Source organism: Rhyacophila brunnea, unplaced genomic scaffold (assembly GCF_057557595.1).
Source record: "Rhyacophila brunnea isolate RB1 unplaced genomic scaffold, BYU_Rbru_1.0 scaffold_11, whole genome shotgun sequence".
In the NCBI taxonomy this organism is placed as follows: Eukaryota; Metazoa; Arthropoda; class Insecta; order Trichoptera; family Rhyacophilidae; genus Rhyacophila; species Rhyacophila brunnea.
In genome coordinates this window covers 31,810,724-31,822,725 of record NW_028232763.1, presented here as the reverse complement: position 1 = coordinate 31,822,725, position 12,002 = coordinate 31,810,724, and the positions used below count along the sequence as shown (strand labels likewise).

Genomic DNA, 12,002 nt, shown 5'->3' with positions numbered 1-12,002 from the left:
TTCTAACTCGTAGTTTTATTGATAGGTACACCATAGCAGTACCATCATTGACATATTCAATCAAAAAAAAAAATTGAAATCATTCACAATTAACAAAATACAAGCGTTCAAAACTTCAACAGCCCATAACTTTTTTGCTGCAGTTGTCCACTTAGAACCCTGTAGTTCTCGGGTCGCGAAATATGTAATGTAGACACAGGTTTATTTTGGAAAAAATGCCTAGTCGTATCTAAGGAAGAATCAGTTGCCCCTGGGCATAAACCTTCTAAAAACCAATTGACATTGCTTCTTGGTGGAAACTTGGCTGGTGATTTAAAATTGATGCCAATGTTAATTTATCAACCAGAAAATCCCAGAGCATTGAAAGGGAAGGATAAAGAATTGCTTCCAGTAATCAAATAAAAAAGCCTTGGTTTATTGCGTTAATATTAAAAGATTGGTTCACTTTACATTTCGTGCCAGCAGTTAAGCAATATTGTAAAGTTAATGATTTACCATTTAAAATAAGAAGAAGAAACACCCGCATACCCCACTTAAACATCTTATATTTACTTGATAAATAAATATTTGAAAATACACACAATTTAATTTTTTTTTACTTCCCTCTACTTACGAAAATTCAACATTCGCACACCTTTTCAGGAACCAATTATGTGCGAAAGTCGAGGTCCTCCTGTAATAGGTACAGTTGGAATTGTAAATTATCAAAAAAAATGTCCCAAATTGTAAACTTTGTATTTTTCCGCTAGGTGTCTCTAGTAGGTAAAGACGTGGCTTAAAACATTTTTACCAGCATTTTTTAGTCAACCTAAAACAGTGGTTTCCAAACTTTGTTACTATGCCTCCCTTTTAAAATAGTCAACAATGCACTAATACAAAAATGAAAAAAATAAACAAGGTTTTACTACTACTAAATATTAATTTTAATATTAATTTGTGTTTCATGCGATGAATGTGCTTGTTTATTAGCACAATCAATTTCAATAGTAGTCAATCCAAATTCATCATCGTTCATTGACAAATGGATACTATCATGGGCCCCACATCCTGAAGCAGGCCCCCAGGCTAGGATCATTGGCGGGCCCACCTACCTATCGCTGAGGTTAAGGGCAGTGTGGTGCTCTAATGTAGTGTTTCCGAAATTATACATGGGGTTATCATATGAGTTTATCAAGCATCACATCAAATTGTAACGCCCAACCACATAGCAGCGCGCAGGCGACTTTTTTCACTATTAATAAAATAATGTGATAAGTGCATTAGCAAACTAATCAAGTACTCGGTAAATAGAATTTTGTTTGCTTCAATATATCTGGCGCAGAAATCATTTCGAAGTGGAAACATGGCGAACTTATTTTTTTTTGTAATTTAGATTTCCAAAGCTCCAATTTTTTATGAATGCCTTCACTTTTTCTTTTTAAATCAGTGTGCATTATTAGACCTTGCATTGATTTATTCATTCATTTTTTTCAAAGTTTCAACCAAATAGAAAAGTTTAACCACAAAATTATCATTCCTAAACAAATTTGCCTCTAATTTCAATATGATGATTTGTCCATTTTATTTCATTTTTTCACGAGATAGCCAGCGCGCTTCACAATAGTACAGAAATGAGGTATTATAAAATTAGTCTCCATATTTTTAGACAGGTTTGCAAACAACCTTTTATAGGACTGTTTTTTTTATGTAGTTTATAACTAGCGGCCTTTTTATAAAATATACATTTGCAAACTGCAAACCTGTGGCTACATTGTGTTCAACTTTTCACGCCTTCCAGTTTGGAAATCGCTGACATGTAATGTAGTTTTGACAACAAATAATAAATAGAACACAAAATATTCTTAACTACCTTTATTATAGATATGGTAATATAAACATTAATATGTATTTTAAAAATAAATTTTAAATTCAGTAAAAAATATATTTTTACACACGGTCTTGTTGCAAATAGAGGGTAATGGGATTGCTCTTGTTTATCCTGCATTACATACAATAGATCTGTTAGATGGATACTAAGAAACAGGAGAAAACTTTAACTAAATGGGATGTTGTCGTTAATCCTATCCAAATATGCAACAGAAAAATAATCACTAAGCCCCACACATAAGTTACTAGACATTTATACATTTACAAACATTTAATGCTCTGGCAATGTTGTGATAAGACATCAGGCATGTAAAAATCATGAGCAATTAATAATAAAAGATATCTGCAGCCGAGTACATAGCGTACTGAACAATTCATGGTAAAAAACAAACCCATCCGGGGATGGAGATCGTACCACATATGTGAGGCTTAGCCAAGTTCATTTTAGCGACTTAACGATAAGACATGAATTATAGTAAAGAAGCGGGGTAATAAGTATTTTCTTATTGAAATCTTTGTCATTTATATAATAATCCTTACATAAACTCGTCAATGAGGACAGGCATAGTATTGTGCCATTGATCATTTGACTATAACTATTTAGCTTACCTATAGATTCAAAACATGCATGCACACGCACCTTGTCACTCTTCAAACAAGCCCAAGATGAAACTTCACTATAATTAGGGACAGCTCGAATTATTCCCAACCGCATTGAGACATTATCTTAAAAGGAATAGCTGGCTAATTTCGCATAGGTTTATGAAAATGTACTCTTATTGACTCTTCACAACTTCACTCCAATGACGGCCATTTTAAATGTAATGCTTCTAAAAACTTTGCTAGTGATGTCTGGTTTTGTTTTTAATAATAATCGTTTAACTAATGTATTAATATTTAAAAGGAAACTATGAGAGAATAAAGGCGACTCGTCCTGTGCCAGTATGCAAAAAATAGATCTGTAAAACGTCAGAAAAGTGTCAATGCTTCACACAGATAATTGAATTGGCTTTTATAAGTTTTAATCAATTTTATCAAATAAAATATTCTATTGGTTCTGCATTATTATTTTTTTTATTACCAATAGTCGTCAATTCACTTGGATTGATTAGACTGATCCATAACACATGACAGAATAATGTTTAGAAACATATTTAAGAAGCTCATTGATATGCAGCTAACTAATAATTATTATAACATACCAAACTGATAGTGGTCAAAGTAAGATTTTTGTGCATACGAGCCGTAGGAGCGATACCCACTGTTTCTGACATTTTTATTTACGTGATGAGATTTTTTTTGTTAAGGCAAAATATATTTTACAAAATGAGAATTCGGTGATTCATTTCCAAACAAGTGGACAATAGCATGCTGTCACCAGTTTATAGAGTTACACAGTGAACTAGATAAAGTAACAGTTTGTCACATGTTCAATACTTATGACAAAAAAATGCAAAGCGAACATGATAAGCTATGACGCCTGTCGTAAGAGATTACGAGAAACGATTGTAAAAAAAAAAATTAACAATTTTCCACATGAAGGCATCCCTGGAGTGTTCCTTCGGTGAGTCGACTCAGTGTATTCCAAATTTAACATTAAATGAACATTTTGAGAAGATACGGACACAGTGCGCTTCATGGGGATAGTTGCTTACGAACAATGGACATTAATTCCTATGTATGTTTGTTTAAATTTAATGGGGGAGGGGTAGTGTTCGCGGGGTAGAAATAAAAGCGCTCCATCTCAGTTGGCGTCCCCATTGGTGGGCGGGGGCGCGGGGCTTCGGGGAGATCGAGAGCGCGTGCGCGGTGAACGCGATGGCGAACGAGTACGCGTGCGGCGCGGTCGGGACACACTGCGGGATCCGCTGCGGCTACGGGTTCTGCGGGAACGGCTGCGAGAACGCGACCTCGAGCGAGACTTGGAACGGCTCCTGCAATTAACACCCCAAAAGCCCATATTACATTTTATAATCAAATCGGTCAAAAAATTAACGGTGATTCAGTGACTATTAGCGCATTAATCAAATCGTGGCCAGTATTCATGTGCTTTCAATATAACTAGTTTATTCTAATGTTGTTTTGATAAATGTAAAATTTATGTATCGGGAGAGTGCTGATTTTTTTTCACAAGGAGATTTATAAAAACAATCCATGGGAATTTAAGTTCAAAGATTCCAATACCAGGGACTGCAAATCATTTAAAACGATGAAAAACAATTATTCCGCCTCCAACCCAGCAAGAATAAAGATTCCCTCGCTCGGTGTTCTCTTAATAAATTTTGGTCATCGAAAATCAAATGATATTTAAACACTAAACATTGTGAATCTATTGCAAATCTTTTTAACTGATAAGAATAATACCACTGCTATAGTTACCTCCCGCTTTGTGATACTGCTTTCATGGTTCACAATGTTTTGCAGACAATCCAACTGGTTAGAGTTATACATTAAAATTGTCTCAGTAAATATCTAGTCATATAAATAATATCCACTTCAAAAATTGTATAGAATTGGTAAAAGATTGCCATCCTGGTGAAATGCATAATATATTAGCTCATCTTACATAGCAGACGACATTAGATGGTCGGTTCGTAACTTGTCAATGTTGGGGAAACAATCGTCTGTGACCTTCATAAAATATGGGTATGATATAAACGTGGGTGTGCTTTACCTGTTCCGTAGGTCGATTTGCCGTGGTTCGTTTGAGGGGAGAGGAGTCGCGGCCGGCCGTGTCATAATCATTATGGTTATGGCGAACAAGACATTAGTACATAGCAAATGTTCATGTTGTAACACTCACGCTGTGCGGGCCGGGTCATAAAGTGAAACACGTCGATCGTGCGAGTCGGTAGGTCGTGCAGAACTAACGTAGGAAGCTGGAGAGGTCGGAGGCGATCGGCGATCAGCCGCGAGTCAGAGCTCGTCCGGGCGACTCTCCGGCTGTGTCAGGGTCAGTCGCGGAGGGAAAACTCTACGAAGCGCAGAGAAGCTACGCACCACTTTGTGCACTGATACAGTAGCAGTGGGTCTACCCAATATAACACCTATAACACATAGCAGCCACAATTTTAAATGTCGTCAGCGAGGAGACCTCGGCCGTACTCGCTCTAGCCGGCTCGCATCGAGGACGTAGTTTCCGCGGGAGTCTACTTTCTAGCCGCAAACATATCGGATCGCATTCCGCCTCCACAACTCTGCGCTAGGTTGCTCGATGGCCGCTCGCCGTCGAAATTCAAATGAAGACGACGCACAACAAACATCTAACTAATTTTAATAAATACAATACAAAAGTCTGGCACGCTTTGATAGGCGTACTTTTAAAAACCCGGCAAGAGCCGATTGCGGATAACACACAATCGACAGAGTTAAATGAAGTCAACGTCTCCGGGAGGAAACAGATTTCATGGAAAGTTAAAAGTTACTTATTCGGCTATGAATTTAATGAGTTGAAATAAATAAGAGAAGTGGAGTCTCAGCGGCGCGTCGAGTGATCGTAAAGGTGCGTCGATTGGGAAAGATTCCGATACGTCTGCTTCAGGCGCAGCCCTCCAAGGGAAAACAACAAGCAGCTCCAGGTTCAAGACCCTCAAAACGTATCACGCCCACAGAAAACTGGAAAGCATCATTACATCTAGTTCCGGGGACAGAGCGAGCAGGGAGGGAAGGGGAAATGGGTTTTTATCACACCAGCAACATTCAGATAAGCAAACTCTGAACCAAAAATGGAAACTATTTCAGTTTTATTATTAAATTATTAATGACACGGTTTGCACAGGCACATCCGATCAGCACAAGTGGAATCCAAGTAAATACAGAGATAACATTTTTGCTAAAATATCAAAGTACTTATTAATTCATTAGTTCCATATTTTGTTCGATCAGCATAAAATAAATCATAGGTATGTTACGTTGGCAATAATAACCAGCAAAAAATGAATTTTAAGGTGACAAAGAAATGATTTAAAACACTTTCATTTATGAAAAGTAAAGATGAAATTTCGCTGCAGTGCAGGTATAATAAAGACCCAAGAAAGAGAGGGGAGAAAAGGGGCAAAGGTTTGGATTGTAGAGCGTACCTGCGCCTGGCGCGTCTTCCAAGGCGGGAGCAGTCCCTGGCGTAGTGGCCACGGTCCCCGCACTCATAGCAACGGTCATCAGGATGGAAGGGGCGAGCAGAGCGCGAGCTGCGCGGAGGGGGACCACGGTAGCCACGACCGCCACCCTTGCCGTTGGACATCTCTACGCGAGCACGCCTTCCACAGATTGTGCGTCCATCGAGGCCTCTCACCTGAAGAATAGAAATAGAGATTTAAACATCAGTAAACTCTTATCAAATAGGATTTTCTGACTCGCAAGGACTGCAAGGTTAAGATTCCATATCGGATAGCAGTTATTTTACAAGCGCAGCATACACCTTCAGAGCTCTCTTCTAAACCTGATAAAGTGGCAATATTGTCAATACCTAGAGAGATATGTCAAATGGTAACAAAATTGTGAAAACCCAAACCTAATATTTTACGTTGGCAGTAATACATAAAATGCAAGTGGCGGAACTCAACTATTGACCTTCTTGTTTTTATCTTTTACTTAGCATTGGTATTTGCAATTTTCAGGTAAAATAATTCTCACATCAAGTGTTTTGCTTAATACAAATGAACGGACAATGCGAAATGATTAGCAGTAAATAATCATTCCTGCAGACAACAAAATTCCACAACCTAATTATGGAACCTGAATGGCTCCAAAACATAATAGGTACCTACCCAACAAGCACCAAAACGTCTTATGGACACCAGCGCAAAACGGTGTGTTCACACTATGACGAAAACCTCTCCAGTCAGTGGAAGAGTGGACAACATCAAACCGCTTGTGTTCATATATCTTCCACCATTAACTACTATGACATTACGCTACATTACAAAATTTTGCAGCGCATTGATGCAGCTGCAACAAGGATTACTACCGCACATATACCTGGCTTCATAATACTATACTGATGAAACGCGATGCCAAAAAAGAACACTGGTGTGCATTGAACCTGAACTCAGTTAATTAATTAAGCCGGTAATTAGTTATCTGGATTCGGCACAAAGTTGTATCACTCTTCAATTAATAATTGTTTTGAGTTCACTCACCGCATCTTCGGCGTCCCTAGCATCTTCGAATTCTACGAAAGCGAAACCCGGAGGATTTCGAGCGACCCACACGTTCCTCAGGGGTCCATAATAGCTGAAAGCATCCTCCAATTCGGGTTTACTGGCGTTGTTCCCCAAATCTCCGACGTACAGCTTACACTCAGACCCGTAACGGGACATGATTCTGCAAAGATGCACACGAATATTACAAAAATGCCACAATTAGAGACACTCAAGACACTAATTTACAGTGATACATCACAATTATTCAAGAAAAACAGCACGCTTCTGATGCCGCGAAAACGTAGTGCGGACAGAACAAAAATGGCGACCGAAGCCCTCGCAAAAATGTGGTAAAGCCGGAACACAAATATCGCAACAGACGTATTATGTAGTGTACTTCGGGTTATTCACTTACTTTTAAACTTCCCAGGTCCTGTGATTATCCAATAAACGGTCAAATAGTTTCAATAACAACAACTTTATTTTAAAAATGCCTGAAAGGCGTCGGCGGCGTCTGTTCAGCGGTACAATGGCGGTACACAAGCTACCGTAGACCATAAACAAGACTTGAAAATAAACGTTTATTATCTCTGCCAGTGTTGCCATATTTTGAAAGTGGAATTATAGTACAGAGCCTCCAAAATTATAGTATTTGGGGATAAAATATAGTACGCGTTGTCATCTGTTGAAAATGAAAATTTTCCCAATTTTTTGTAGTCGGCTTGTTTTTTTTAGGAGATATATTTCGCCGAGGGCCGCAGATTTCCAAATTTTTTCGAAGACCACTCGATTGCAAAATGGCAAATGCGAAATTATAGTACTTTTATATTAAATTATAGTACGATATTCAAAATTATAGTATTTTGGGCGTACTATACCTATTTTATATCGTACATAGTACGCGGACCAAAATTATAGTACAAACACTATAATTATAGTACGGTTGGCAACACTGATCTCTGCTCGAAACAGTGTTACTATCTTTTCAAATTGATATTATAGTAAAGAGCCTCCAAAATTATAATATTTGGGGAAATAATATAATACGCGATGTCATAATATATGTTGGAAATGTCTAGGTTTTTTGTTTCTCAGAAAAAAAATAACGGGTAATTTGAGAAACACCGAGACCCCTTTTTATTTAGGTACTACTTCCGACCAAAAATGCTTACCAAAGAATTCAAAAAATTTCATTTTAAGCCAAAGTCTAGAGATTTTTTTACGTTTTTCGAGCATTTTTTTTCCAAGTTCTCCAAATCTTCTTATACTGCGAAATTATAGTACTTTTTACATACTTTTTCCGATATTCAAAATTATTTTATTTTGGGCACACACACAATCTTGTCTGCGTGAAAGCCTTGTGTGCGCGATGTCGCGCGGGAATGATCGTGTCTCTAAAGTCGCATAGCGAACAGCGGAAAGAGTGAGGTTGGTCGCGTCCAAACTTTTACGCGTGTCGTACTACGTCAAGTCGTAGTTTTACACGTTTTATCACTATAAAATCTTTCACGTGTGCCGTACGTCAAATAGTTTTTTATACCATACCACATATAAAGGTTCAAATAGACTATATGACGATCGGGCACATATATGCTAAGAGCGTTTTAGTGTCTATGATCAAATCTATGCCATTCCGACATTTATACATACATATTGTATGACAGCTATGACATCGTATTTACACTCTGTGACATCCTGTGACACAGGACGCCAACATAAGAAACGGGTTTTTCGACATATATAATATAATATATTATGACCGATCGTCATAGAGTGTATTTGAAGCATAATACATTGAATATACATATAATACTATTAAAGTCCATGATTTAATACGTTTTACCACGATCTGTCATGGACGTTTGCAATTTCTCTCGCCAATTTATTACAGAGCTCATGGAGGTGTACAAAATATTCCCATGTTTGTGGAGAATCAAATCGGCTTGATATAAAAATAGAAATTTATGCGATGTGGCGTATACAAAAATAATTCATTTCTCCAAGGAGAGAGGATTTCCCGAGGCTAATAGAGACTTTGTAGTAAAAAAAATCAAAACCTTAGGGGTTCATTTCGGAAAGAGTTAAAAAAAAGTAGAGGAAAGTTAACGTAGCGGTAGCGGAAGAGATGAAGTAGGTATATGAGCTATCATTGTGGTATTACGATTTGCTGCTCTTCACGAAGGATCAAGGGCTTCCAACAGCAAGCATGTCAAATATGGATGCGGTTATTGAAATTGATATTGATGGGAGTGAGGAGATCGGGGATATTGTGGATGAATCTGTAATCCAGGATTTTCCGACCGTGAGCCAGGAAATCAACACAGTAGAAGTGAGTTATAATTTATTTTATTACTATAATAGTATTAATATCTAAAGTTATATTAAGATTATGGTCACAAAATCTGATAATCTTCCATTTTTACCTACATCAACATATTATATAAACTCATAATAATTAGGACCCACTAAAGCCATTAAGACAATGCTCTAGAAGTTCTTATAGTTGTAATATGTTGCTCCAGAATGCGGTGGTGGCATTATTCGAATATGTTTTCCGTCCATCGCACCTCCACAGTTAATAAATTGCCACTTATTTTGAAACTCGTCCGCCTTCTTGGTCCATTCAGCTTTTGTACTTGGAAACTGAAAATAAAATATTTAACGTGTTATAATTATATTTATTCCAGGTTGACGCTAATGAAACCATTCCTAATACAACCACACAAACTAGAAAAAGGAAGGCGACTAATTCCCAGGCTGAATTCTTTAATATTTGCACGGCAACAATATAGGCAAACACCCAACAAATCGGCGAATATGATGCTACTGGAATATGTGTGGCTAAGAACTACAAAGAATGAAATCTGTGCAAGCCATCTACGCGGAAGCACTTATAAACATAATTTAAAAAATGGGTCTATTAGAAAAACTGAACGAAGAAACTGACATAAACAACGGCGAATGTAATACCCGACCGGGAACGTCTTCTTCGTTTTATACAAACGAATTTTCGTCCTCCCAGATAGAAGAACTTGGGCGAGAAAATGAAGATTTACAATTTAAAGATATTATGCCTTTTAAATTACTTTAATCATATTACTTAACTATATAATATTAAGTCTTTTTTATTTTCAATTTTTTTCACTATAAATACCTAGTTGTAATTTTGTATTTAATAGCAAATAAAGATTACCGACCCATCATGTGTAATTTAAATTGCTTACCTTCATATATGATTTTGCACGTTTCTGGTAGTAGTATACTAAGATATGCAGCCGATATTCTTGTACTGAACTTTGAATCTTCAAATGATCGTCCTGTGGCCAAAAATCTAGCTGTAAGACGCCCTCCGCACTTATGCTTTTTCTCATAAGAGTATCTTGTTTTGTAGTTTTGATTTTCACTTTATTTAGTAATAAATCAAATGCTGAACTGTTCATTCGTAAATAATTTTTAAAATCATCGGGATAGTTTTGACGTAATTCACGTATTAAGGGTAGGTAGGTGACCAAAACACCGTTTATAGTCTATAACCCAGACTTTTCGTTTTTTGTTTTGACTTAAACCTATAGTTGCGCCTGCACAAGCTGGAGCTAATATAATATTTCTTCTTTGTATATCCATTTATAATGTATACATCGAGTGTATACAGATGCCTTCTTCTATACAAATAAAGCTAAACTTGTTCACGCGTTATAATTTGGTTATATTGTGCGGAACGATTTGATTGAATTGTTTTATCTCAAGAATGGTTTGTTTACGAAACTGTGTTACCTATGAGCTAAAATGTCAAAATGCAGTGCGACAAAATAACACACTCTTACTAAAAGCGTTGAGTTGTTGTACGCTCCAGCGACACGATCACGCCGTAATGAACGCGCAATATGACTTTAGACGCTCAATCCCGGCACGCGCTCCTCAAAACATGCGCAAAACGTTGTGGTATCGCGCAGTATATAGTTGATATGTAAATTGTAGCAGTAGAGATCTGACACGTGTGATATTACGCGCTCAATAACGGGTTCCGGCGCGTACGCTCCTAAGCATGCGGTAAAGAATGTGTGTATAAAGGCCGCTAATACCTGTTTTATATCGTACAATCAGTGTTGCCAATCGTACTATAGTTATAGTATTAATACTATAATTTTGGTCCGCGTACTATGTAGGTACGATATAAAACAGGTATAGTACGCCCAAAATACTATAATTTTGAATATCGGAAAAATATGTAAAAAGTACTAAAATTTTGATATTTCCGTTCGATAAATTGGTGCAAAGTACCTACTATAATTTCGCAAAATACCTACGTCAATTTGGAGAACTTGAGAAAAAAATTGCTCGAAAAATGTGAAAAAATCCTTTGACTTTGGCTTAAAATAAAATTTCTTGAATTCTTTGGTAAGCATTTTTGCTCGGAAAGGTACCTAAATAAAAAAGGTTCTCGGTGTTTTTCAAATTCTCCGTTATTTTTTTTTCTGATAAACAACAAACCTATACATTTTCAACAGATTACAACGCGTACTATATTTTCCTCAAATACTGTAATTTTGGAGGCTATGTACTATAATTTCACTTTGAAAAGATGACAACACTGTCGTACATAGTACGTGGACCAAAATTATAGTACAAATACTATAATTATAGTACGGTTGGCAACACTGGCTCGGAAAGCAATCACAAACTCAAAACTACCACGAAAACGAGAAAAACAAAGACACTCTTTCCTTCATAAAACCTAGTAATAGTTAATTTTATTACAATTCGCAATCAATAATTAATATCTACCTGACTACATCTAAAAATATAGTGGTAATTAATACTACCTAACTAGTTTCCAGCAAATTTAATTTGTCTACGTACCTACCTTATTTTCTATAATAAATTTCGTTACCTACATTCTTTTTGTAGATAATAAAATAATGTACCTACCTATTTATGCTTGACAACTAATTTTGGAAACATTAATTAAAAATAACAACGTTTCTAAAAATAAAT

General features: G+C 36.7%; 1 protein-coding gene across 1 annotated transcript; it reads right to left on the bottom strand.

Annotated features, from left to right (window-relative positions):
- Positions 1-2,374: 2,374 nt before the first annotated feature.
- On the bottom strand, positions 2,375-7,565 carry LOC147078596 (serine/arginine-rich splicing factor 7-like). Its single transcript, XM_085960241.1, has 4 exons — positions 7,423-7,565; positions 7,005-7,188; positions 5,946-6,157; positions 2,375-3,800 (listed from the first exon to the last, which is right to left on the bottom strand). The coding sequence occupies exons 2-4, from the start codon at positions 7,182-7,184 to the stop codon at positions 3,611-3,613; spliced, it is 582 nt and encodes a 193-aa protein (XP_085816367.1). The 5' UTR covers positions 7,185-7,188; positions 7,423-7,565; the 3' UTR covers positions 2,375-3,610.
- Between the last annotated feature and the right edge of the window lie 4,437 nt (positions 7,566-12,002).